The following is a 26,937-nucleotide window of genomic DNA, read 5'->3' as shown; positions in this document are numbered from 1 at the left end:
CATGGCACCTGTGTCCAGGGCTGTTCTCTCCATCCAGTGTGGGCTCCTGGGATTGAACTTGGGTTTTTAGGCTCCATGGGCGCGTGCTTTTAGCTGCGGGGTTATCTTGCCAGCACCAGCTTTTTTTTTTTTTTTTTTAAAGATTTATTTTATTTTCAATGGCTTATATGTATATGTGTGTGTGTGTCTCTGTATGGGTATTGTTCATGTGTGTTCATATGCTGGAGGAGACCAGAGGCATAGAGAGACCCTGAAGCTGGGGTTGTAGACGGCTGTGAGCTGTCTGACGTGGGTGCTGGACGTCAAACTCTGTAAGAGCAGTGTGTGTTCATATATATGTGTGTGTGTGTGTGTGTGTGTGTGTGTGTATAGTCAGGGTCTCACTATGTGGAACTCACTATGTAGACCAGGCTAGCCAGGAACCCACAGAGACTCACCTGTCCCTGCATCCTAAGTGCTATTTTTAAGATGATCTCATGTAGCTCAAGCTGGCCTTGAACTGACTTTCCTACTCTGCTCTCCCCACTGGGAACACGTAAATATGTGCACCACTAATCCTGGATTTCAAACGGCAATTTTAAAAATCAAACACGTTCATACAACACAACCCAATGATACACTAATTTGATACTTACATGCTGAGGATCGGTGCCAGGAAAATATTAAAGTCTTTGTTTTTCATAATTAAACCATTATGTTATTACAAGAACAGAAAACTTGTGTGTATAGTAAAAACCCTGCAATTCATAACATACAATAGTCTCCAATCTGAGCTGAGGTGTTTCATGCAGTGTTTGTTGGCAATGCATTGGTGGTACGTGCAGTGTTGTGTGATGTGTGTGTGTTTTGTGTGCAGGATCAAGGCTGCAGTGAACTTGAAGGACGCAGTAGATGACCACTGCCAGACACACCTTGGGTTCATTATGTGTTTGACTTTTTAAATTTTTTAAAAAAAAGAATTTATTATATTTTATTTTTACTTATTTATTCTCTTTGTGTGCATGTGGCGTGCATGTGCTTAAGTGAGGTCAGAGGACCACTTGTTGGAGTCAGTTCTCGCCTCCCACCATGTGGAGCCCAGGGATCACACTGAGAGCACCAGGCTGGTGACGTGCCTGTTCCCACAGAGCCCTCTTGTTGGCCCTTCAAATTGATTTTGATCAAAAACCTCTCATTGTTGCTCCGTGTTCTGTTATGCATCCCCATGGGGTTGCCACCCTCGGTCAAGAAGCTGGACCCTACAGCATACAACCAGCCAACCATCAATATTATCCAACTTTAGAACATTTCATCCTCCAAAGAAGCCACTTTACACACCTTGACAAACTGGTGCCAGATGACTTCTGAGTCTTTACTTTTTTCTTCTTCTGTGAGTGTATGTGTGTGTTTGTGCACATGCATGTGTATGTATATTAAACGTATGTGTGTATGTATATGTATGCATTTATGTGTATATATGCCTATATGTATGTGTCTTGGTTTGACTTTTTTTTTTTTTTTTTTTTTTTTTGAGACAGGGTTTCTCTGTGTAGTTTTGGTGGCTGTCCTGGATCTCGCTCTGTAGACCAGGCTGGCCTCAAACTCACAGAGATCCTCCTGCCTCTGCCTCCCCAGTGCTGGGATCTAAAGGTGTGCGCCATCACCGCCCGGCTTCTTCTTTTTTTTTTTAAAATTTCTGTGCACTGGTGTTTTGCCAGCATGTATATCTGTGTGAAGGCGTCGGATCCCTGGAACTGGAGTTACAGACAGTTGTGAGCCTCCATGTGGGTGCTGGGACTTGAACCTGGGTCCTCTGCAAGAGCAGCCGGTGCTCTTAACCACTGAGCCATCTCTCTGGCCCCTGATTAATTATTTTTTGAGACAAGGTCTCACCCAGTGCTTAAGTTCATGTCATTCTCCTGACTCTGTCTTCTGGGTGTTGGATTACAAGCATGGCTCACTGTGCCCTGCTGTTAGTTTGTTTATTTTGAGACAGGGATTTACTTTGTAGTCCAGATTCCCTTGGAACTCAGGGCAGTCCTCCTGTCTAAATCTCCCGAGTGCTTGGATTACCAGCGTGAGCCACCACATCTGGTTTAAACGACAAATTAATGGGTTCATTCTTTTGTGGTTGCCGGAGATGAAACCCAGAGCCTTGTCCACGCTAGGAAGGAACTTGACCCTGCACTCAGAAGCTTGATTTTAGCAGCTTCCTCTCAGACCCTGAATATCACTAATCTATATTCTCTTTATAGATTTTTTTTTTTGCTGGACATTTCATATAAATGGAATCACACAATGATGTGCTTTGATGACCTAGCATAAAGTTTTCGAGGTTCAACTATGTTGTAGCATGAATCTCACCTTCATGTTTTTGTAGTGACTAATATTCCGCTCTAGATGTATACCATATCTTGTTTATCTGGCTGTAGCTTTAGTGGACACTTGGGCTGTTCCCTCCTCCACTTCTCCTACCAGCTTCTTCCTTAGCCCTGGGGATGGAACCCAGGCCCTCCTGAAACTAGACAACTGAAGGACTACTGAGCTATAGCCTCTGCCTGTTTCTAACCTCTCCCCCATCGTGAACAAGGCTGCTATAGACATTAACAAGCTCCCCAGGTTCTGCTCTGAAGCCTTTTGGGGACTACCTAAACTGGGACTTCTGGGTAAAATGGTTCCTATGTTTGAATTCACTCTCATATCTTCATTCTCCCCAGAGCTAGTACTAGAGGAACCTGACCAACGCAAGGACTTGGATACTTCGACGGATGTGGTAGGTTTGCATCTTCCCCAGGAGATAAGTGAGGACTCGAAGCCTCAGGGGTGGGATCTTGTATGAGGAATTCTTTCTAGTTAGTCACTTCCTCCCGCTTCTTTCACTAGATGATCTGAGTCCCCTTCCTCAGGACAAGGCCTCTCGGGAGGAACTGGTCTCTTAGCTGACCTCTCTTGTTCCCCCACCTTGGGTCAACCCCCATCAGTCTTCGGTTAGACATCTGAAGGACTTGAACAAGCGGGTAGAGATTGCCCTGCGTGGCTCGTAATGGCTAAGGCGTTCTCTTCCCTTCGCTTTGCAGTTCTCTTCTGACTGAGGAGTCTAGAGTCTGCCCCAGTCACCCTGAGAAACGGGCATTAAATGGTGTCTTTGCTTCCAAGCACAGCGTAGTCTTACCTGTAGTTACGTAGGAGATGAACAGAGTGGTGACCTTGCGTTCTTTTAAAAGGGGGAAAGAGACTAATAACTGCCCACTAAAAAGACTGATGCCGAGGCACACGTTTGTAATCCCTGCTCTTGGGAAGCTGAAGCAGGAGGATTGTATGGATAAACGCAGCCTGGGCTACGCATCAAGATTCTGTTTCAAACAACCAAAAAACACAAGAAAAGCAAGATAAAGAGAAAGTAAAACCGCATAAACGCACAAACCCAGCCAATGCTAACATCTCCTTCCCCACCCAGACCCAGGCTCGACACCAGCACTGTACCTCGCCTTGAGAGGTCTTTGATTGTTTGTTTGAGATAGCCGGGAGCCTAGGCTAGCCTCAGACTCACTGTAGCGTTCTGGCTGGTCTCACACTTGCTGTCTTCTTGCCTGATTCCCAAATGCCAGGGTGAGAAACGTGCCCCACACCCAAGGCCTTGTAGTTCTCGTTTTCTGAGACAGGGTCCCACGACATAGCTTAGTCGGCTTTAATTTTCAGTCCTCTGGCTCCAGTCTCCCAATACCATTTTTAGTAGCCACGTGGTTTTCTGTTAGACGCACGCACCTTAGTTAAGCTGTTATTCTTGGTCATTTTGTTGTTTGCAGTCTTTGTTCTCATAGTAACCCTGTGATGAATACCACCAAATCCCACTTGAACTACTCAGTGTTTCCTCCAGCTGGATAGAGCTCTGTACCTGGAGTTACCAGACATTGATAAGAACAAGTAAGAATACTAAGAATACTGTGTGGTGGTGGCACATGCCTTTAATCCCAGCACTCGGGAGGCACCGGCAGGTGGATCTCTGTGAGTTGGAGGCCAGCCTGGACTACAGAGTGAGTTCCAGGAAATGTGTCTTGAAAAACAAACAAACAAACAAAGAATACTAGGGGGGCTGGAGAGATGGCTCAGCGGTTAAGAACACTGATTGTTCTTCCAGAGGTACTGAGTTCAAATCCCAGCCACCACATGGTGGCTCACAACCATCTGTATTGAGATCTGGCACCCTCTTCTGGCTTGCAGGCAGAACACTGTATACACAGTAAATCATAAAAAAAAAAAAAGAATACTAAGAGTGAGACTGGAGAGATGCTCAGTGGTTAAGAGCACTGGCTGCACTTCCGGAGGACCTGGGTTTGATTCCCAGTATCCACATGGCAGCTCACAACATCTGTAACTCCATTTTGATGGGATCTGATGCCATCTTCTGACCTCCTTGGATACCAGGCACATAAATGGTGCACAGACATACAGGCAGGCAAAACACTTATACACATAAAATAAAAATGAGAAATTAAATAAGAAAAGATGCTGATTAAAGACAACTGCTCATATTTCTAAAACATAAGACAAAGTTTTCCTAGCCAGATTGTAATATGCCCCTACATTAGCAACAAAGCTATTTCCAGACCAAGAATTGTCAATTTAGTATTAACAAAAATAAACAATAAACTATGTCTTTGCTATTTTTATTTATATTCTTTGATTTCAAGTAAAACAGAACATTTTTCATGATTGAGTTTTTTTTTAAATAATGTGGCCTGTCTGTCTCTTGATCTATTTATTTATTGGGCTCTTGGTGTTTTCTCATTGATTCGCCCATATCCTGTGCAGGAAAGCATTCAGAAAATTGTCTACTATTTGCTTTTCTTTGGACCTTTGGGATTCCTCCTCATCTTCCCTGGACACTGGAGTCCACAGAGCTGTATCTTCATGTCGTCCCGTTTCTTTTACTTAGAGCTCTACAGATTTCCTGTTTGCTCTCCACAGTTATAATTTATTTTCCATTTCATCATTTGTTCCTTAGTGTTTTTCAGTTTTTCTTTTCTCACTGCTGTGCCAGTTGACCGTTAGCTGGTATCTCACAGTGCAGCATCCAGAAGGGGCAGCTTCGTAAGGAAACTGCCACGGACCTCATCCTTCTCCCACCCCGTCATCTCCTCGCTCCTGATTCCTTGATCCAGGCTGATATCCTCCTTGTTCCCATCGGGGTTGAGCATGCTAGAGAACGCATCTTCAGAGCCACAGGCAGAAGTGAAATATTTGGGGAAGATAATAGCCCATCGTTTTCCTCCGTGACACATTCTGTTTTCATTCGCGGAGGCAGGGGAGTCTATTGTCTCTTTCCTTCAGTAGCTTGAAACCTACCATTCAGTCATCCTCAGCTTCCTGGCATCTCCTCTCATCTCCCAGGTCAGGTGTGCAATTGTGGGTGGGAGAATGGTTCCTCCTCACAGCTCTGATGGCGTGTGTCTCTCTGCTCCTCACAGCTCTGATGGCGTGTGTCTCTCTGCTCCTCACAGCTCTGATGGCGTGTGTCTCTCTGCTCTCTGCAGAAGCCCCAGTTCCTGTCACGAGCTACATTGACCGGACTGGCAGACGCAGTGTGGACAGAGGAGCATGATACCATTCTGGAACGCTTTGTCCAGGATCCCATGGAATCCACCCTCACCATCTTCATTGACCCCATCTCTGGGTTGAAACTGGAGCTGGGCATGCCTGTGCAGGTGGGTACCCCACTTTCCATGTGATCCTCCAGGGAGCTGAAGGTGCTGCGTGTCCTTATAATCCTGAGTCATGTTTTCTCTGCAGCCCATTGAACCCCACCGTGTGTGGGATGCTGTACCGGAAAGCAGACGTGTAGAAAATGATGATGAAAAGAGGCGGGGTAGACCTGGGTGGGAAGTGGCCAATGGAGGCAGTGTGGCAAGATGTCAGTAGTGGGATCCAGGTGGTGGCTGTCACTCCTGTACAATTCTTTAAATTAAAAACTCCCCTTTATGTTGTGTGTGTGTGTGTGTGTGTGTGTGTGTGTGTGTGTGTGTGTGTGGTGCACAAACATGTGCATGTCTTGGCATGTTTGTGGAGGTCAGAGGACAACTCAGGCAGCTTGTAGGGGTCATTTCTCTCCATGCACCACATGGGTTTTCAGGACAGACCATGGGTCTCTGGGCTTGATGGCCAGCACCTTTAACTACTGAGCCATCTCACTGGCTCCGATTCTTTTATTTCCTTCTGTATATTGGAAACATTTAAAAATAAAATGTTAGGAAAAGTCCATTGTTTCGCTCTTGTAGGATTATGTATATGAAAGTAGAAAGGGGATATTTAGCATCCCGTATTGAACCAAGACAAAGGAAGCTTTTATCTGTGGATCGATGCTGTTCAGACCCACAACATGATGAAAAAGGGTTGCTTTCAAAAGAAAAAATATGGGCTGGGCAATGGTGGCGCTCGCCTTTAATCCCAGCGCTTGGGAGGCAGAGGCAGGCGGGTCTCTGAGTTCCAGGACAGCCAGAGCTACACAGAGAAACTTGTCTCGAAAAACAAAAAACAAACAAACAAAAAACCGACTCTCCACAGGGCTGGAGATACAGCTTAGTCTTTTTGGCCTGCGTGAGGCCCTACGTTCTATCTGAAGCACAGAAGGGAAAAAGAGATTCATTTCTCTCTGCGTCCTAACTTTGGACATCATGTGACTGTCTTGTGCTCCCTCAACACCTGTGTCCCTGCTGTGACGAGCTGTGTCCTCTCACTCCATTGGCCAAGATAAACTCTTCTCCGCCTCCCCCCCCCCAAATCCATCACCTAATATCTGATAAAAGGAGCAAAAAGCAAAACCTGCACACAGGAGAACAAAGCCCCGTATGAGCTACAAAATCCAGAAAAAAGGCACGGTCAAATCTAGTGGACTAGAGGCCAACGTTAAATGGGTGACCGATGGAAGGGAAAACGGTCCCGTCCTGCCCATGCCTGGATGGAGGGATCCCTGAAGTATTCCCAAAATCTCCTCAAGAGGTTTTGTGTTTTAACAAAGATTTGCCATTGCCTTAAATTAGCCTTAACTACTCACCCTCCTCGCACAGGTCTCTCAGGCTACAAAAAAAAAAAAAAGAAAAAAAAAAGTGAATAAAATATAAAACACCTAATCCTTTCACTTTAACTTCAAGAGGCAAAATAAACTGGTCTCTCACAGCGGGACACCAAGAAGTCGCCCACAGTGTGCTAGAACCAAAAGAGTGAGCTGACAGAGCTGCTCAGGCATGAGCAGAATGGGGCGAAATTGCATGGCAACGGCGGGCACAGGATATCAAGGACAAAGGGAAAAAAAAGAACAAAGCGTGTACAGGAGGAGGAGAAGGAGACTCCTCCACAGCGTCGTACGGCAGTGCAACTTGATATGAACACGGATGCAGTCTTCTAAAAAAAGAGACGAAATGATAAAAGGTGAGAAAGAGATGAAAGGGAGAGTATGGATTTTAGGAAATGAATAAAGCAGCATGTTACAAAACCGGAAGATGAAAATGGCGAGGAAATGAATAGCTGTAGTTGAAAATCTGTCACCGACAGAGGAGAAGGCTCAGGCGTCCGCCGCCGCTGCCGCGGTTCATGTGAAAGAAAAGGCCGAAGACATTAACGCAATTAGAGAGAAGCAAATAGACTTGCAGGGTGGCCACAGCCCGACTGGAGGGTGGACGGCAATGCAGTGTGGATTTAGGGAGAACAGACAAAGAGTTGTCCAGAAATGCAACCGGATCCGCATCTGAGCGTCTAAAGGGCTCTGATACTGTTTACCGTTTGTTACTCACATTAATGCCAGCAGGTGTTTTAGGTAGAGCCAAGAGGGAAGGATGCCAATTCTTTGGGGACATTAACTAAAGGTTTTCTACATAGAACAGTTAACTTCAACCTAATAAGCAATCAGATAAATCCAAATTAAGGGATATTTTGGAAAGTGTCTGGCTTGATTCTCATAGTGATTGATAGTACGACATGAAAAGAAAGAAGAAGCTGGACTTGATGGCACATGCTTGTAATCCATCACTTGAGAGGCTCAAACAGGAGCACTGAGAATTAAGTAAGACTGCCTCAGCGCGCGCGCGCGCGCGCACACACACACACACACACACACACACACACACACACGATAGCAAAGGATGGGGCATTGCTGAAATGAAAGGAGGGTGTGGTAGACAAAGACAGGAGAATCAGGAGTTCCAGGCCAGCCTTGGCCACAGAGAGAATTCTAGGCCATCCTGAGGATGAAACTTTGTCTCAAAAAATGCAAAGAAAAAACAAAACCCACCCCAAACGTGCACAAATGGTGCGCGCACGCACACGCACGCAAGCATGCACGCGCACACAGAGTGCTAGATATGGTAGCACATACCTTTAGTCTCAGCACTTGGGAGGCAGAGGCAGGGGGATCCCTGTGAGTTGAGGCCATTCTAGTTTATGTAGCAATGTATTCCAGGCCAGCCAGGGCTACACAATGAGACTCTGTTTCAAGACAGAAACAAAAGCAAATAGTAGCAACAAAATAAGACATGGATAGACATGACCATGTATGACCCTGGATTGGATATGGATGGACATGACCATGTATGACCCTGGATTGGATATGGGTAGACATGACCATGTATGACCCTGGATTGGATATGGATGGGAAGCAATCTAGCTAGAAAGGACGTCATTTGGACTCCTGGAGAAAGTAGCTTATGGGCACATATTATGTTGTGTTAAATTTTTCTAGTGCAGTAATTACAGTGTTAGGCATTTTTAGAAGATACAGGCCAAGTATTAAGGGCGTGGTGTCTGGATGCCTCAGCTAACAAAGGCTCAGGTGTGCAGAGAGGCAATCACGCAGAGTGGTGGCATTGAATCTAGGCAAAAGGATAGTTTGTTAATTTTATTTGTCTTGAATTTTTCCTGTGAATTGGAGTATTTTGGAATTAAACATTGAGAAGGCTGGGAGTGGTGGGCCATGTCTGCAGCCCTGCCAGCTGGAGAGCAGGAGCAGAATTCCTGCAAGCTGGAGGCCAGTGTGGGCTCCATAGCGAGTGCTAGGTCATGGCCTCACAGTCGAGACCTGGTCTCAAAAAACAAAACAAAACAAAAAACCAAACACTCACATGTGCATGTGTGCGCACACGCACACATAACTGAGGGCCAGGGAGGTGGTTCAGCAAAAATGGTATTTTCCACACAGACCTGATGGCTGGAATCTGATCCCATGAATCAACGTAGAAGAAAAGAACTGACTCCCCAAAGTTGTCCTCGCACCTCCGTATGTGTGTTGTGACAAAATGTGTGTGCATGTGTTTGTGCTCGCTCTCTCTTGCACACACACATATACACACAGTAATAATATAAATAGGAAAAATTGGGTAGGAATGTAGTTTAATAGGAGAGCACATAAGTAGTATGTGTGAGGTCCAGTAATCAGGTCCCAGCACTAGAAAAATAAAGGATCATTTTGAGATGTCTCTGGGCAAAGAGACATTTATTTGAAGCTTAACAATCCTTGTATCAACTTCAGTTTCTTTGTAGTCTACTAAATTCAAACAAAATTAGATATAATCCTTTAAAAATAGCAGGGTTCTACTTAATCTCTATGTGTGTGTTGGTCAAACTTTTTCATCTCTGTGAACAAAAATGGAGCAGAACCTTTTTTTTAGGGGGTTTTGTTTTACAACTAAGAAAAGCTACATACTTCTGAATGTAGGCCACAGCAGGACCTCACCACAGGTAAAACTGCATGCCAAAGGAAAAACTGGGAAAAGAATATGCAAACCAGAGCCTGGTGTGGAGCATACACCTATAATCTCTGCACCCAAGAGGTGTGTGGAGGCAAGTGGATCGCAGTTCAAGGTTGCGCTCAGCCGAATAGTAAGTTCCAGGCCAACCTGAGACCCTGGGGGAAAAAAGCAACTGAAACGAGAAATCCCAGATTTTTTTTTTTTTTTTCCCCCGAGAGGTTTCTCTGTGTAGCCCTGGCTGTCTCAGAACTCACTCTGTAGACCAGGCTGGCCTCGAACTCAGAGATCCTCCTGCCTCTGTCTCCTGAATGCTGGGATTAAAGGCGTGCATCACCGCTGTCTGATAATTATTTCTTACTTGCAGTTTTCCTCCTTGATCTCTTTTATTTCTCCCTACTTTTACCATGGCTGAAAAAAAATTCTGTCCTGTCCATCTACCCACTCACCCAATAAACATTTCTTGATCATCTACTACATGCTAGACTGGTGTGTTCAAGGCATGTTTTATTCATTCCCTCCACACATCTTTGAGTGTGGGATCACATCCCTGGGAAGAACAGGAGGTACTTGGTGCCATGGGTAGGGACATTGAGCAGGGGACCCTCAAATTCCTTTGGCCATCGTGGGTCCTGGAGACTGAATCCTGCTCTGCTCTTTCCCGCAGACCCAGAACCAGATTGCGTACTTTATTCGGCGGGAACCAGTTCCCATCACCCCGGAGAACTTCGAGCAGACAGTGCAGTTCGGGACGGTGCGGGGTGCCTACATTCCAGCGTTACTGCGCCTGCTCAGTGGTGTCTACGTCCCTCAGATTTTCATGAATACCACTTGGCCTGAGAGCATCCGAAATCATTTTGTTTCACATCTGCACAGGTTTTTGGCCTGCCTGACAGGTAAGTAAGAGGCAGGAGCAGCTGGCTTCTCCATGGTGAGGTTATGAGGCAGCTGGGGGATTCATCTCGTTAGTTCTAGCCTTTTAATTTGTTTTTGGTGGTGGAGCTAAGGATTCCACTCAGCCGCACATGTGCTAGTCATACACTCTACCATCCATCCACACCACCAACCCTGTTATTAATACTCATATTCAAATAAATATCAAAAGAATGGCCTTTCAGCACTGAGGACCAAACCCAGGGCTTCATGTATACTGGCTGAGTGCCTGCTGTAGCACGAAGTTGTATCCCCAGCCTTTAACAGACTCTTTGAAATGAAATCTTACTGGACAGACCATCCACATGCATGTGGCACCCAAGTGCTTAAATGTGTGCGCACACAAAAGCACAAGCACACCGCTTCCACAGATCCTGACTCGGGCTGGGAATGTAGCTCAGTTGGTAGAGCTTGTCTAGCATTCACAAAACCCTGGGTTTGATCCCCACATTCTGTAACCCGAAGGTGGTGCACACACTTATAATCCCAGCACTCGGGAGGTAGAGGCAGGAGGATCAGAAATTCAAATCGTTGTTTGCTACATAGTGAATTTGAGACTAGCTTATGATACATGAGACCAGAGACCAGTACCCGAGAGTGGAACCAGGCATGGTGGCGCCTGTCTGTAATCCCAGCACTCAGGAAACAGAGGTAGAAGGATCAGAAATTCAAGGTGATCTTAGATCACATGAGAGCGTCTCTCAAAACAAAAACAAATCTGACTTCAAGACTAAAAGGTTTGCCGGGGGTGGTGGTGACGCACGCCTTTGAATCCCAGCCCTTGGGAGGCAGAGCCAGGCAGATCTCTGTGAGTTCGAGGCCAGGTCTATTCATTTGCTTGGGGTATCATATAAAATACCGGCTCAGGTTCCCTTTTATATAAGTGTCATAATGTAAAGCATTTCCTATTAATAAGATCTTATCAGAGGCCGGGGGTGGTGGCACAGGCCTTTATTCCTAGCTCTCTCTCTTCCTGTGAGTTTCAGGCCAGGCTCAAACAAAACAGAACAATAAAAACCAAAACAACAATGAAGAGAAGAACATTTTGAGTATCCCCGAATAATAAAGACTAGTTGCAAAGTGGAGGCTCTCAGAGATACAGCCTTTGCTTGACATGTCTGAGGTCTTTGTTTGATCCTCGGCTCTGCTAAACAAAGCCGTGGTCAATGCCGAATACAGTATTGTTGCAAAAATCGCCTTCTAATTTAGATACAGTTTTCTAATATAGAGCGTGTTCAGACCTGCTCAGTCTAGAGCTGGAGATTGCTCTGAGCACACGAAGCGCCCTGAGCACACATAAGGAGAAGTGTGGGGGGGGGGGCGGGGGAGCTGGGGACTTGTGTGTATTGTGGAGGATATGGTGCAGATAGTGAAATGATTTTATGGTAATTTCTTAACAGACCTCCTGGAACCTCGCCACTTGGCTTCTCTCGCTTCTGCTCTCTATACCAGAGAAGTCTGAGTCATAGTTACTCCTGTCTGTTCTAAAATGCATATGCTGTCTCTGGTGTCTGTAGGGGATTAGTTTTAGATACTCCATGCTGTGGCTGTTCAAGCCCCTTAGAAAATGGTGCAGTGATTGTATGTAACCTCCATAAATCGTCCCATACTTAAATAAATAATCTCTAGAGCAGTCACAGCACCTAATACAATGTAAACAAGTGTTGTATTGTTTAGGGGTTGACGACAAAAGAGCACATTCAATACAGATGTCGTCTGTAAAGAATTTGGGGGGGCAGGTGAGAAGACTCAGTGGGTAAAGGTATTTGCCGCTAAGTCTGGCAACCCGAGTTCCAGCCTCAGACCCCCACGGGTGAAGGGGAGAACCAGCTCCTGCAGGTTGGCCTGATTTCCACCCCGTGGCATGCCTTAGGTAGGATCCACGCGACCCTCTAACAACCTCGGAAACAGTGGAGCTCTTTTTGAATTGTGGACGTGAGGCCGTGAAGCCTATGGATACATAGAGTTGGCTGTACTTCCTGTTCCCCATCCCCCCATGATCATCAATCATGGTTTATACAGAGGCAGCGAAGCTCACCCTTGAACTTTCCGGGTCCTTTTTTAGATACTCGGTACAAACTGGAGGGCCACACGGTCCTGTACATCCCTGCAGAGGCCGTGAACATGAGCCCCGAGGTGGTGGTAAAAGACAAGGAGCTGGTCCAGCGCCTGGAGAGTGAGTGGCCGGCCTCGCCAGCGTCTGGGGTGAGGGCGGGGTGGGGGTGGGGGTGGGGAAGGCATCTGCCGACAGAGGAGCTGGTGAGGAGGGCTGTACAGCATGGAGGGCACAACTCAGGAGTAGAAAACGTTCCCCCGCCTCCCTCACAGCCTCCATGATTCACTGGACCCGGCAGATCAAGGAGGTGCTGAGTGCGCAGGAGTCTGTGGAGACGGGAGAAAATCTGGGTCCCCTGGAAGAGATCGAGTTCTGGCACAACCGCTGCATGGACCTGTCTGGCATCAGCAAGCAGCTCGTGAAACAGGGAGTGAAGCACATCGAGGCCATCCTGCTCCTCTCCAAGTCCTCCTACTTGGCGCCCTTTATGAAGCTGGCCCAGCAGATCCAGGTGGAGGGGACCAGAGACTGGGGGCTTATCGAAACGTGGGCAGTGGCTGGATGATCTGGAGGGGGGGGAGAAGCGGAGGCAGGCAGCTAACCACAGCACAGACTGACCTAGCGCTGTGGACTTGTACAAGACACGAGCGGCGTGTAAAGGTTTCTGGGGACTGTTTCCGAGGTTGTTAGACAGGGTCGCGTGGATCCTAAGGCATGCCACGGGGTGGAAATCAGGCCAACCTGCAGGAGCTGGGTCTCCCCTTCACCCGTGGGGGTCTGAGGCTGGAACTCGGGTTGCCAGACTTAGCGGCAAATACCTTTACCCACTGAGTCATCTCACCTGCCCCCCCCCCACTTTTTACAGACTCTGTCCTGAATGTGCTCTTTTGTCGTCACCCTAAACAACACTTGTTTAGGTAGGAAGACATCCAACTGGTCAGCAAGGGAATGGCGATCCCCCTCAGTGAGCCCAGCCCTCCAGGGCAGCTGAGAAAACAGGACTTACATAAAAGAGGACTTAGAGAGAGCGTGGAACCAAGGATAAGCCCGGGTAGCTCAGGCAGGGGAGTGTCCAAACAAACATGTAAAAACTACATTTCCTATGACTAGCCGATGGTGTTGGTGCTGGGTCTCCCGGGAGGTGAGTGATGGGTGAAGACGACCTTTCTTCCCAGGTGAAAATTGCAGGCAGATATTGAGGGAATTGAGCTGTAATGAGCAGGAGACGTTTAAGACCCTCACTGAGAACAGGACAGTCAGGAGACTGGGTGACCTTAGTGGATGTGGGAGGGGAGCGATGCTCGGGCAGTTCACTAACAGCTCTGAACATCCACTTTGGATGGAGCTTTTTGGTTTTTTTTTTTTTTTCAAGACAGAGTTTCTCTGTGGGAGCTTGTCCTGGAACTTGCTCTGTGGACCAGGCTGGCCTCAAACTCACAGAGATCCACCTACCTCTACCTCCTGATTGCTGGGATTAAAGGTGTGCGCCACCACTGCCTGGCTTGTACAGAGTACTTAATTCAGTTGGAACAGACACCAGCCCTGGGCTTGGAATTCCCAGTCTGAAGCTTTCATAGGAAATAGTGCACGAGGGACTGGGGACGTGGCTCAGGTGGCAGCGTGCTGGCCTAGCGTGCATGGAATCCTGGGCTCGATTGCCAGCACCGAATAACTAGACATGACGGTTTACATCTATAATCCTAGCTGTCCCTGTTAGGGTTTCTATTGCCGTGAAGAGACACCATGACCATGGCGATTTTTATAAAGGGAAACATTTAATTGGGGGAGGGGGACTTACAGTTTTAGAGGTTTAGTCCATTGTCTTCATGGTGGGATATGGCATGCAGGCAGACATGGTGCTGGAGAAGGAGCTGAGAGTTCTATATCTTGATCCACAGGCAACAGGAAGTGAATTGTGGCACTGGGTGTAGCTTGAGAGACCTCAAAGCCCTCCCCTACAGTGACGCACTTCCTCCAACAAGGCCACAGCTCCTCATAGAGACACTTCCTGCTCCCACAGTGACGCACTTCCTCCAACAAGGCCACAGCTCCTCATAGAGCCACTTCCCTTGGGGGCCATTTTCTTCTAAACTACCACACCTAGCACTTGGAGGTAGAGGCAAGGAGGATCAGAAATTCAAAGTCATCCTTGGCTTTGTAATAAGTTTGAAGCCAGCCTGGGCTATGTGAAACCCTGTCTCAAACAACAACAACAACAAAAACCATAACAACCAAACAAAAAAAAACAAGTAAGGGCTGGAGAGATGGCTCAGAGGTTAAGAGCACTGACTGCTCTTCCAGAGGACCTGAGTTCAATTCCCAGCAACCACATGGTGGCTCACAACCATCTGTAATGAGATCTGGCGCCCTCTTCCTTGTACATAATAAATATAAATAAATCTTTTTTTTTTTTTTTTTTTTTTTTTTTTTTTAAAGAATGTTAGATACTCTTGCAGAGGACCTGGGTTCAGTTCCCAGCACTCATATGGCTGCTCACAACCATCTGTAAGTCCAGTTCCAGGGGATCCAACACCCTCTTCTAGCCTCCAAAGGCACTGAGCATGCGTACTGTACACAGGCATACATGCGGACAAAGCACCCATACACAGAAAAATAATAATTTAAAAAAGCAAGTGAATGTGAAAACGATGGTCTTGAATGATAACTCCTGGAGAGAGCTCACTGGGAGGGGTGTCTAGAGGATGGTGCTCAAGATGGATGGAAAATCTGAATCTGTTTCTGTGTGTGTGTGTGTGTGTGTGTGTGTGTACACTATACACTTGTTCATGTGGGTGTGTGCACACATGCGTGTGCATGTGGAGGCCAGAGGGGTTCACTGTCTATCACCATCAATTGTTCTTCTCTGCATTTTTAAAAACTTTATTTTATTTTATGTGCGTAGATGTTTTGCCTGCATGTCTGTCTGCTATGTGCATGCAGTACCCCAAGAAGCCAGAAGAGGGCACTGGACCCTCTGGAATTGGAGTTACAGATGGTGTTAGCTGTCATTGTAGGTGCTGGGAACAGAACCTGGACGTCCTCTGCAAGAGCAGCAAGTGCTCCTAACTGCTGAGCCGTCTCTCTAGCCCCATGTTATTTTTTAGACAGGTCTCTCACTGACATGGAGCTCTCCAGTTGGCTAGCTGGCCAGCAAGCTCCAGGGGCCCGCCTGTCTTTCCCTGCCAGTGCGGGGATGGCAGGCCACTGTGCCCAGCTTTCACATGGAACCGGGGAATCTGAACTCAGGCATAGTTTGCACAGCAGTGCACACTTTACTGAGCCAGCCCTAAATCTGTTTTCCCCGTGTGGATAAGAGTACTCCTGCTTTCTCTATTGCTAGGACGGCTCTCACCAAGCTCAGTCAAACCTGACTTTCTTGTCAATCCTGAGGGAACCCTACCAGGAGCTGGCCTTCATGAAGCCTAAGGACATCTCTGACAAGCTCCCTAACCTGATCAGTCTCATCCGCATCATCTGGGTCAACTCCCCCCACTACAACACCAGGGAAAGATTGACCTCTCTGTTCCGGAAGGTGTGTGGATGCAAAGCGCAGGGGTGAGGTGGGGTGGGGGGCGGCTGTGCTGGCAGAGCTGGTTCCCTGGCAGATGTGGGCTGGAAAGACACCCTACTGCCCTGCAGCCCAGACTGATACTGAGTCTTTAGAGATGCCGGGAGATGGGCCTGGCTTCTGCTGCTCACTGAAGTGGCTCAGGCAGGATGACGGCCTTTGGGAGGAGCTGCAGTGAGCCTAGGAAAAGAGGCAAGAAGGAGACTCGGGGCTGGGTCGTGCAGAGGGAAGAGCTCGTGGGGCATGGGATGGTTGACTCAGGAAGGAACTCGGTTCCTGAGCAGGAATGATCACGACAGACTTTTTAGCGGGAGACAAAGGCTGGAAGAGGGGTTGCTGAAGCCAGATGGTCAGAGCGGTGTAACTGCAGAGCTGGGCCGAGGGCAGAGCAAAGATCACCAGGCGTGAGACGGAGTGTGCAGGGGGCGGGGGGTAAGAGGGGCCTCAGGAGCCCAAGGCCCGAGGCCCAGTTCTGGAGGCCCAGGAAAGGGAGTGGGGGGAAGAAGGCTGAGAGCTGATGCCGTGGGGCTCCCTCTGCAGATGAGCAACGAGATCATCCGCTTGTGCTGTCACTCCATCTCCCTGGACCGAATCTTTGAGGGCTACGTCATTTCCAGCAAAGAGGACCTGCAGGGCTGCATTTCTTGTTGTCATGCCTGGAAAGACCACTACCTGCGTGCCGTGCAGATGCACACCCAGTACGATGGGTCCCCCTGACATGCGTGTCGAACATTCCCCCAGAGGAATGGCTCCGGCACTTTCCGTGCCCTTCTTTCTCGTGGATTGTATGTTTTAAGACCTGGGAGTCTCTACTCCCCAGTTAAGGTTCTGTTTGGGCACAGATGTTCTGGCCCTGGGCCCTGAGGTCTCCTTATAGCCCCTTGCAATAGCCTCAAGTGGCCGCTCCCTCCTCCCATGATCACACAGCCACCTTCTAGAACTTGAGACAGTGTCTCCTCTATGGTTCTGCTCACCTTGGGTCTCTTCTCTCAGGGTTCAGGGAAACTGCTTCTCAGGGTCTCCTTTCGGAACCCAGGCTCACACAGTCCAGTTTTGCACGGACAGACTGCTCCCGATTTAGCTCATCCTCTCCCTCCCACAGGTTCTCCAGTCGGGGCTGGGTTCTAGACCAGACCAGCATATTTGCTCAAGTAGACGCCTTTGTGCAGCGCTGTAAGGACCTTATTGAGGTAGGGAGAGCTCCGGGGTGGAGACCGTCAAAAGCCCACAGCAGACCCTCGACCCCCCCCCCCTGCAAGGAGCCAAGCCGGTGGGGCCAAGGGCTCCACTTGAGTCTATCCCTGGAGCTTGGCCTGCGGGCTCTTCCTGCAGCGTTGCGTGACCTCCTCCCACCCCTTCTTTCTTCTTGGCTTTTGCCTGTACCACTGCCTAAGCATCCCGTAGTTCATCCTTCAGCCAGAATTCACCCCATCCTCCTTCTGGATGGTACTCTCTAGTTCACAGACATCTGAAGGCAAACCAAAGAACCCCGGAGGCCTGGGTTCCGAACAGGAAGAAGTCACGCGCATCTCTTTTTAGGTCTGCGAATGTCAGTACCACTTCGCACGGTGGGAAGATGGCAAGCAGGGCCCCCTTCCCTGCTTCTTTGGTGCCCAGGGGCCACAGATCACACGGAACTTGCTAGAAATCGAGGACATCTTCCATAAAAACCTGCAGATGCTGCGAGCCGTTCGCGGAGGCATCCTGGATGTTAAGAACACCTCTTGGCATGAAGACTACAACAAGTGAGGGAGGGACTCAGGCCGAGGCCAGGGCCGAGCAGGGAGGCGGGGAACAAGAGTGGGAAGAGAGGCACGGTGTGCCAAAGAGACCATGGGAATCCCAGGACCTGGGTGGCAGAGGCAGGAAGATTGTCAGTTGAAGGTGGTGGGAAGAGCGTAAGGATGGGAAGGCAAGAGGAGAGAGAGGTAGTTGGTCGGTCGGGTTCTAGGTTCGACGATACCTTTCAGAACACTGAGCAAATGTCTGAGAATCCACACCGGCAGATGCCTGTGCCTCCTAATGCATAAATAAGGCCAAGGACTCGTCTCCTAGCATTGTCTAGAGTGAAACAGCTTCCTGGAACAAAGCACGCAGTCATGTGCCCGGCATGCGGGCTGGTGGACAGCACACTTGGGATGTGGATGGGAGCAGGCAGGGGTACTCACACTGCTCTGTGCCTCTCTGACCTTGCAGATTCCGTGCCGGGGTCAAGGATCTGGAGGTGATGACCCAGAACTTGATCACCTCAGCCTTTGAGTTAGTCCGGGACGTGGAGCACGGAGTACTGCTTTTGGACACCTTCCACAGGCTGGCTACCCGGGAGGTGCGTGCGCATGCGCGCGCGCCAACCCCACCGAAGGCCTGCCCCTTGCCCTTAGTTCTTTGGCTTCCGGACTCTGTCCTGCCTGCCTGTACATGTGTCCTTGCCCCATGTTCAGTTGCTGAGTTTTCTTCTGTCCCGTCTTTCCGCTTCCGTGGCCTCCACATCTCTGAAGAGGGCGGTGGCTGCCGTGTGTGGCTGTCAGGAAACATTCTTCTGGGGTAGGAGGCTAAGGGAGCCACCTCCATGGAGCATGTCATCTTGTTCCTTAGGCCATCATGCGGACCTACGAGAAGAAGGCTGTTGATCTCTATATGCTGTTCAATAGCGAATTAGCCCTGGTGAACCGTGAGCTGAACAAGAAATGGCCGTACCTGGAGCCATACATGGCTCAGTATTCCGGACAGGCCCACTGGGTGCGGATCCTGCGGCGACGCATCGACAGAGTCATGAATGTTAGTGTCTGGCCTCTTCTAGACTGTCTGCAGGGAGACAGCGAGGGTGCGGCTGTGTCCAGCCTGGAGGGGAGGGGTGGTCCCGACAGGGTCCTTAGAGGGTACTTACAACCAGAGACTTGGTGGGGGAGGGGAGGGACAGACTCAGTTATCTTGGGAAGCCGTGGTTTGGTTTGCAGAGGTGGCAGGTGTGGCTCGTGGAACCAAGGTCATTTTAGTACGAGATGGGGAGGGACATAAGGCCAGCATCTGGGAAGTTAGAGTACCAGAACAGGGACATACCTGGTGACCCCGAGACCTGGGCAGCAAGGACCAGGGACAAAGGAACAGGGAGCAGGGAACAAACAGTTTTTGTGCTAGGCACGGTGGAATATGCTTGTAATCCTTGCCCTTGGGAAGCTGAGGCAGGAGGTCTGTGAGCCCAGGCCAGCCGGGGCTATGCAGTGAGAATCTGCACCCTTCTATTTTTTAATATTTATTTATTTTTATGTGCACAGGTGTGCACCTGTGTGAGGGTGTTGGGTCCCCTGGAACTGAGTTACAGACAGTTGTGAGCTGCCATGTGGGGGCTGGGAATTGAACCCGGGGTCCTCTGGAAGAGCTGCCAGTGTTCTTAACCGCTGAGCCATCTCTCCAGCCCCATTCACCCTTCAATTTAGAAACAAACTTTTGGGGGTGTCTTAGACAGGGAGGGTTTCTACTGATGCACCTGATTGGTTCTGAGAGAGAGTTAGGGAGCCTGCAGATGACTGGGCTGGGCCTGGAATGCACTGAAGAACAAGCCCTCCGGTCCCTCTCTGTCTAGTTTGCCCTTTGCTGCCCCCCTTCTTTGGGACTGTGGTCAGTGTGCTTTACTTCCTGTCTGTCTGGTCCCGTTCTCCTAGCCCCCCAGCCTCAGTTTCCCTCCAGGGGCTGAGGGGTGTGTAGCAGGTCTGGGTAAACAGGCTTCCCATCTGTTCCTCCCCAGTGCCTTTCGGGCGCCCATTTCCTGCCCCACATTGGGACTGGAGAGGAGAGTGTACACACCTATCAGCAGATGGTCCAAGCCATTGATGAGCTCGTTCGAAAAACCTTCCAAGAGTGGACAGCAACGCTGGACAAGGACTGCATTCGACGGCTGGACACGCCACTCTTACGAATTAGCCTAGAGAAAGCGGGCATGCTGGACGTCAACTTTGACAAGTACAGGACCCACCCTAGCACCCCCTCCCCCCATCCTTGGTGCCGGTCTCCTCCCACTCTCCCAAGAACTTAACTCCTGTCTCGGGTCCCCTCTCTCCTCCGTATCTTTTCTGCTCTCTGATTTTATTGAGACTAGATTTCGCTGTGTAGTTCAGTCTGGCTTTGAACTTGTGATCCTTGGCTTCAGTATGGTGCTGGGATTACAGCTGTGCTCCGCCACACTCAGCTGCTATCACTCCCTTTCCCACCCCTCAGACAGGGTTTCTCTGTGTAACAGCTCTGGCTGTCCTGGAACTCGCTCTGTAGACCAGACTGGCTTTGAACTCCGAGACCTGCCTGCTTCTGCCTCCCAAGTGCTGGGAGTAAAGGCTTGCTATCACTTCTTAATTTTAGTTTTACCTAGGTTGGAACTGAGGTCTTAGATTCAACCCTCAGTACTGAAAAAAAAAAAAAAGCTTTACAGCAGCTTTACTTAAAGAAAGAAGCAAACAGACACTAACCAACCAACCAGTCAACTAGCCATGATTTTAACCAGTCACTAGTGTACTGAACTAGTGATGCCGCTGTTCTGCCACTAGATGGCAGCCCAGTTAAGGCATCTGAACCCTGGTCCCTAGCCTGGCTCTTCCAAGGTCGTCCTCTTCCCAACAGCTTTAAAACACCACCACCTGCATTCTGTCATTTAAAAAAGAAAGGTGACTAGTTCGTTAATTATTAAGACTATAAACCACCAGGTGTGGTGGTTCAATCCCCAAACAGGAAACTAAGGCAGGAGAGTCTCGAGTTGAAGGCCAACCTGGGCTGCACTCAAAAACCAAAACCAAACCCCAGAAGATCCCCAAATCAGACAAACTGAGCTCTGTGTACGTGCTAGGAACTGAGGCAGGCACAGGGGGTGTAAAGTGGCGAGAGTCCCTGTTCCCAAGGTCATTCTCTCAGTCGACAGTTCTACCCAAGAGCAGAAAAAGAGCAGGGGCCGTGAGGCGTGTCTTCAGGGAAGTGAACCTGGTGACAGTGTTTTTCCTAATCAGCAGACAGATTTCGATTTGACTGGTTGGGCTTTCTCTTACCTCTTTTCACCTGTGTCCCGTGGTGGGCGCCAATTCCCGAGCTCCTAGGCTGTCCTTCTGGTGTTGGCTTTAGCTCAAAACACCCATATTTGTTGGACGAAAATGCAGAAGGGAGATGGAGGTCCAGGGACCAGCAGGACCGTGTCTCTCCTGGACAGCTGAAGGGGCCTGACCAGGGAGGTGACACCCAGAAAGGAAGTGAGAGGATCAAGTTGGAGAGAGAGACAGCATGAGGCGGGAGGTTGGGGGAATGGGGGCACTAGAAACCACACAGATGAGGAGCGGTTAGGGAGCATGGTGTGAGGAAGAAGACAGGTTTGGGATAGGAGTTTGACCCATGATAGGTGCTGGACCTCTGCTCTGGTTCTCAGTCTTGTAGCTTTGGCACACAACTGAGCCATAAAAAATGCCTCATGGCTGGAGCAATGGCTCAACAGAGGAACCGGGTTCGATTCCCAGCACCCACATGGCAGCTCCCAACTGTCTGTAACTCCAGTTCCAGGCACAGGACACCCTCTTCTGACCTGTGTTGGTACAAGGCACTCACGTGATGTGCATACATACATGCAGGCAAAACGCTCACACCCATTAAATAAATAAACCTTGCCTGGCATGGTGATGCACGCCTCTAATCCCAGCACCTGGGAGGTAGGAGTGGGCATGTCTCTATGAGTTCCAGGTCAGCGTGGTCTACACGGGGAGTTCCAGGCCAGGCAAGTCACAAAGCAAGATCCTGTCTCAAAACAATACTGCCCCCCACCCCCCAAAAAACTTAAAAGTTTTACATTGCCTCTTATGTTGACTTGAGATTCTGAAGAGAAGGAACATTAGGTCAGGGTTATAACTGGTTATCTACATACTATATAAATTGATTTATAACTAGTTACATATTTATATAGACAGTTATAAATGGTTATAACATTTGCAGGCACATAATGGGGCTGAATCTCAAGATGTAGTCTCTGTGAGGCTGGACGTGCCCAAAGGTGCTATGCCGGAGAGTCTCCCTAATGGACAGCTATGGGCTGATATGGTGTGAGCACACTTGGCCAGTATTTGTCATTTCTCCAGTGAGGTGGCCCCGAAGCTAAAGGTACTTGCTGCCAGGCTGGTGACCGGAAGCTCTATCTCTTGAACCGGACTGGTGGACAGAGAGGACCGACTCCCACAAGTGTCCTCTGACCTCTCCACACACACGCACACACACACACACACACATACACGCACGCACGCACACGCACACGCACGAAATAAATAAATCTATAAATAAGAAAAATTACATTCATGATGTCACCAAAACTTAAAAAAAATAAGGGACTATATTCCAGTCACAAAGTTTTTCTGTCTTAAGTTGCTCATGTCAGAGATGTCGTCAAGTCCCTTCTCCCCCGTGATAGGCTTTCTAGAAGATGGAAGGAATGGGATGTCCGTGTGGTCAGGAGAGATGCCTGCTGTAATTGTCTGCTGAGAACAGTTGTTTCCCCCTGCATTTTATTTATTTGTTTGTTTGTATGTGGAGCATCTGTGGAGGTCCAAGGACAGCTTGTGGGAGTCGATGCTCTCCTCTATCCCGTGAGTCCCAGGATTCGAACTCTGTGGTCAGGCTTGGTGGCAGGGACCTTAACAGCTGAGCCATCTCCCTGACCCCTCCTGAAATGCCTTTTGCATTCTCCTTATATTAGTGTTACACACACACACACACACACACACACACACACACACACACACACACACACACGGACATTATTTATGACCTAGATGTATCTGAGACAGACAACAGCTAAGCGTTTCTTCCAAATGGAAGTCTGTTTCTCTCCTCTGACGGTTGTTCTCTAGAGAACTATAAGGAACCTTATATTACGTTTTGTGATTTTAGGATAAAATTGCCTCAACTCAGTAAATAATAGATAAGAAAGAAAAGAAAAGTCTGAGCTGATTAAACCCATAAAGAAATCGGAGACAGTTTCAGCTCCGACACCTCTTAGCACCCCCAGGAGTGCAGATAACTTTTATCGGGCTTATCCTTCGTGTTAAGGTCTGGTTTCAACCTTGATAAGCATACTTTCGAAATGTCCCTGCCGGTCCTCAGAATTACCTAACTGTAAGTCCTGGGAGCCTTCCAGTCCCTAATAGCATTTATGTGACCCTTTAAGGCCCTTTCCCACCTTATATCCCAAATATTTGAACTCTGAAACCCAAATGGGCTTTTACCACATTTTATGGCCAGACGAGCTTCACGGATTGCACTTAATGCAAACGTGTTCCAGATGTCCTGGGTGCCCTGATTGAAAGAGCTGTGTTATCACCCGAGGATAGGAGGGCGGGACTTCCCCAGACCTGCCCGGACAGGGTGCCTGCCCACGCTTTTGTTCCCAGTCTCACGGTCTGTTCATTCTGGGCTATCAGCACTGCCCTGGCGGCCCTCACTTTGTCTATCACACGTTTGGGAATACGTTATAGAATAGCTCTTAAAAAAGTCATCCCCCAAACGGATTTTGAAAGAAGTTATGTTTGCCAATAAAATAAAATTTGTGCTCTTGAAATGTCTTGACAAAATTCTGTCAAGGCTGAACATCATCCTGAAAAAGGTTTCTTTTTTGTTGTTTTTTGTTTTTAAATAGGCTCATTAGAGCAGTCTCAGGAATTACTGTCCATTTTCATCCTGCTGACTGACAAAATTTGATAATTTACCTTCAAGTTAATTTTTAAAATCCTGTCAAGATGAGGTAAATGAAGAGCTATTTTGGTGTGTTATTTGCCAGTATACTTGCTCCAGTGAGCTTAACCACTCAGTTTGAAAACATAGGAGAATATATTCGGACTACCAGAAATGTCCTGTACCCATTCAAGCCCTCCGCCCTCCCTCACGGCTGTAACGCAGTTTGGGGCAGTTGATTTTCAGCACTGAGACTGTATCGCTGGCTGCTAAGCCATGTCGTTTCGTGTTAATACAGTAACTCCTCCTCAACTGTAGTCAGAAATATTCCTATTTGTTTTGACTCTTTCAAAAGAGAAAGAATCTACTCTTAGCTTTTACGACAGTGTATTGTTGTAATTATTCTGTTCATCTCTTACTGTGTTTAATTCCTTTTTTTTTCCCTTTTGAAACATCTTCTCACTCTGTAGCCTAGGCTGGCCTAGAACTTGGTGGCAATCCTCCTGCCTCAGCCTCCTTAGTGTTGGGATTGCAGTCATGTGCCTCCAAGCCTGGCTGCACCTAATTCTTTTTTTTTTTTTTTTCTTTTTTTGGTTTTTCGAGACAGGGTTTCTCTGTGTAGCTTTGCGCCTTTCCTGGGACTCACTTGGTAGCCCAGGCTGGCCTCGAACTCACAGAGATCCGCCTGGCTCTGCCTCCCGAGTGCTGGGATTAAAGGCGTGCGCCACCACCGCCCGGCTGATTCTTAATTGAACTTCTATAGGTATAAGAAAAAAATACCACCCATGGTTTGATACCATCCAAGGTTTTTGGGCATCCACCAGAGGCTTTGAAACTCTTGCATCTGGATGAGGTGCCTGAGGTAGCTCTTTCTTCGCTTGAATGATATTTTGCCATTTTGGAATTAATAATTAATATTTATTTTTGTGAACACACTGTTCATTGCCTTGAATTCCTACATATCAACTAATAAAATGCCTTCAAATAATATTTTCCCCACCCTCTAATGTGCCCTAATGCCAAGGGCCTCAGTTTCTCAAAGCGGCTTCATCAATGCCTTGTCTCAAGGTCTGTTTCAGAACAGTCCTGTGGAACTTCTGTGAGTCTCCTTTTGGTTTCTCTGAATTTTTGATCTCTTCTTCAACGTTGAGGATTAAACCCAGGACCTTGTGCCTGGGAGACAAGTTCTCTCCCACTGAACCACTACCTCAGCCCTCTTGGTTTTTTCTTGTCTGTTCATTTCCTCTGACTTCCTCTTGGTTGGTTCATGCCTTTGTTTTGGTAACATGCGTCCTTTGGTAGTTTTTCAAGAAATGACTCGTGGGAGTTAAGGTTGGAGTTCTTGCCTGACCGGCAGGTGGCAAAGGTTTCTGCCTCCATACCTGTGCATTTGCCTAAGGTTATAGTTCTGTAGAGAATTGAAAACAATTTTCCCGGATTTCGGCCTTTATCGCCTACTTCAAAGACAGTCGTTAAATGCCTGGTGACCCTCTGTTTATTTGTAATTTTAATGAGGCTTATTCATTTTGAAGGAATTTTAACAGCTTCATAAATAATACCTATGGTAGTGGAGATTTTCCATGTTTAAAAAACAAAAACAGCCGGGTGGTGGTGGCGCACATCTTTAATCCCAGCACTCAGGACACAGAGACAAGTGGATCTCTGTGAGTTCGAGGCCAGCCTGGGCTACATAGTGAGTTCCAGGATAGGCTCCAAAGCTACACAGAGAAACTCTGTCTCGAAAAACCAAACAAAAACAAAAACAGAAACAAAATAGGATTTCGACTTCCATAGTCTTTTAAAACATGTATCACAAATAAATGAGCATTTGAAAATAATTTTGTTCTTTTTTTTTTTTTTTTGAGACAGGGTTTCTCTGTGTAGCTTTGGAGCCTGTCCTGGGACTCGCTCTGTAGACCAGGCTGGTCTTGAACTCACAGAGATCTGCCTGCCTCTGCTTCCCGAGTGCTGGGATTAAAGGCATCTGCTGCCACCACTCAGCAATTTTATTCTTTTTTTTTTTTTTTTTTTTTTTTTTGATTTTTCGAGACAGGGTTTCTCTGTGTAGCTTTGCGCCTTTCCTGGGACTCACTTGGTAGCCCAGGCTGGCCTCAAACTCACAGAGATCCGCCTGGCTCTGCCTCCCGAGTGCTGGGATTAAAGGCGTGAGCCACCACCGCCCGGCGGCGGCGGCAATTTTATTCTTTAAATTATTCTTCTTTTAAGGTGAAAATAGAATTCCTTGGAAAGTTTAAGATGTGATATTGTCTTTTGTATCATTCCTTGACTGTAGAACAGACAAAAAAAAGTATGTGTGTGTGTGTGTGTGTGTGTGTGTGTGTGTGTGTGTGTATAAGTTTTGAGACAGCACCCGCTGTGCCCAGGATGGCCTTGAATTTACTATGAGGATGACCTTGATGTCTTGATTTTCCTGCCTCTACCACATAAGTGCTGGAATGAGAAGCACCCACCATCAGATTGCTTGATTTTGTCCTTTACATTTAGGCCTTGAATCCATTTGAAACTTACTGTGGTGTAGGGAAAATGTTACAGATTCAACTTGTGTTTTATATATTTTTAAATAGATTGTAAGCAAGTTGACCTAATCTTATTAATTTATTTATTTTTCTACACTGCTGGAGGTTAAACCAGAGCTGGGTACAGGCTAGACAAGCATGCTCCTGCTAGCCAAACCCCAGATGTTTATGGAGTTGCTACCTTTATAATAAGAAAAAAAAATCTCCCAGCCAATCTCTGTTTTGGACTCACTCTTCCGACTTATCACGTGTAAGAACCAAATTGTCTTAATTATTGTCCTCTTCTTCTTTTTTTTTTTTTTTTTTTTTTTTGGTTTTTCGAGACAGGGTTTCTCTGCGTAGCTTTGCACCTTTCCTGGAACTCACTTGGTAGCCCAGGCTGGCCTCAAACTCACAGAGATCCGCCTGGCTCTGCCTCCCGAGTGCTGGGATTAAAGGCGTGCG

The 26,937-nt window shown here is 47.9% G+C and overlaps 1 protein-coding gene across 1 annotated transcript in view; it reads left to right on the top strand.

The window, feature by feature from the left end:
* Window positions 1-26,937, top strand: part of Dnah2 (dynein axonemal heavy chain 2) — a 119,498-nt gene that overhangs the window by 5,881 nt on the left and 86,680 nt on the right. The window contains exons 3-14 of the mRNA XM_028869326.2: window positions 2,697-2,752; window positions 5,514-5,684; window positions 10,381-10,609; window positions 12,712-12,822; window positions 12,975-13,213; window positions 16,043-16,234; window positions 16,811-16,968; window positions 17,373-17,460; window positions 17,810-18,015; window positions 18,467-18,596; window positions 18,866-19,048; window positions 20,016-20,230. Coding sequence (XP_028725159.1) covers window positions 2,697-2,752; window positions 5,514-5,684; window positions 10,381-10,609; window positions 12,712-12,822; window positions 12,975-13,213; window positions 16,043-16,234; window positions 16,811-16,968; window positions 17,373-17,460; window positions 17,810-18,015; window positions 18,467-18,596; window positions 18,866-19,048; window positions 20,016-20,230 — 1,978 coding nt within the window. The remainder of the gene's footprint in view (window positions 1-2,696; window positions 2,753-5,513; window positions 5,685-10,380; window positions 10,610-12,711; window positions 12,823-12,974; window positions 13,214-16,042; window positions 16,235-16,810; window positions 16,969-17,372; window positions 17,461-17,809; window positions 18,016-18,466; window positions 18,597-18,865; window positions 19,049-20,015; window positions 20,231-26,937) is intronic.

This window comes from Peromyscus leucopus, chromosome 8b (assembly GCF_004664715.2).
Source record: "Peromyscus leucopus breed LL Stock chromosome 8b, UCI_PerLeu_2.1, whole genome shotgun sequence".
Taxonomy (NCBI): Eukaryota; Metazoa; Chordata; class Mammalia; order Rodentia; family Cricetidae; genus Peromyscus; species Peromyscus leucopus.
The sequence above is the reverse complement of the archived record's forward strand: the minus strand, read 5'-3'. Positions and strand labels throughout refer to the sequence as shown.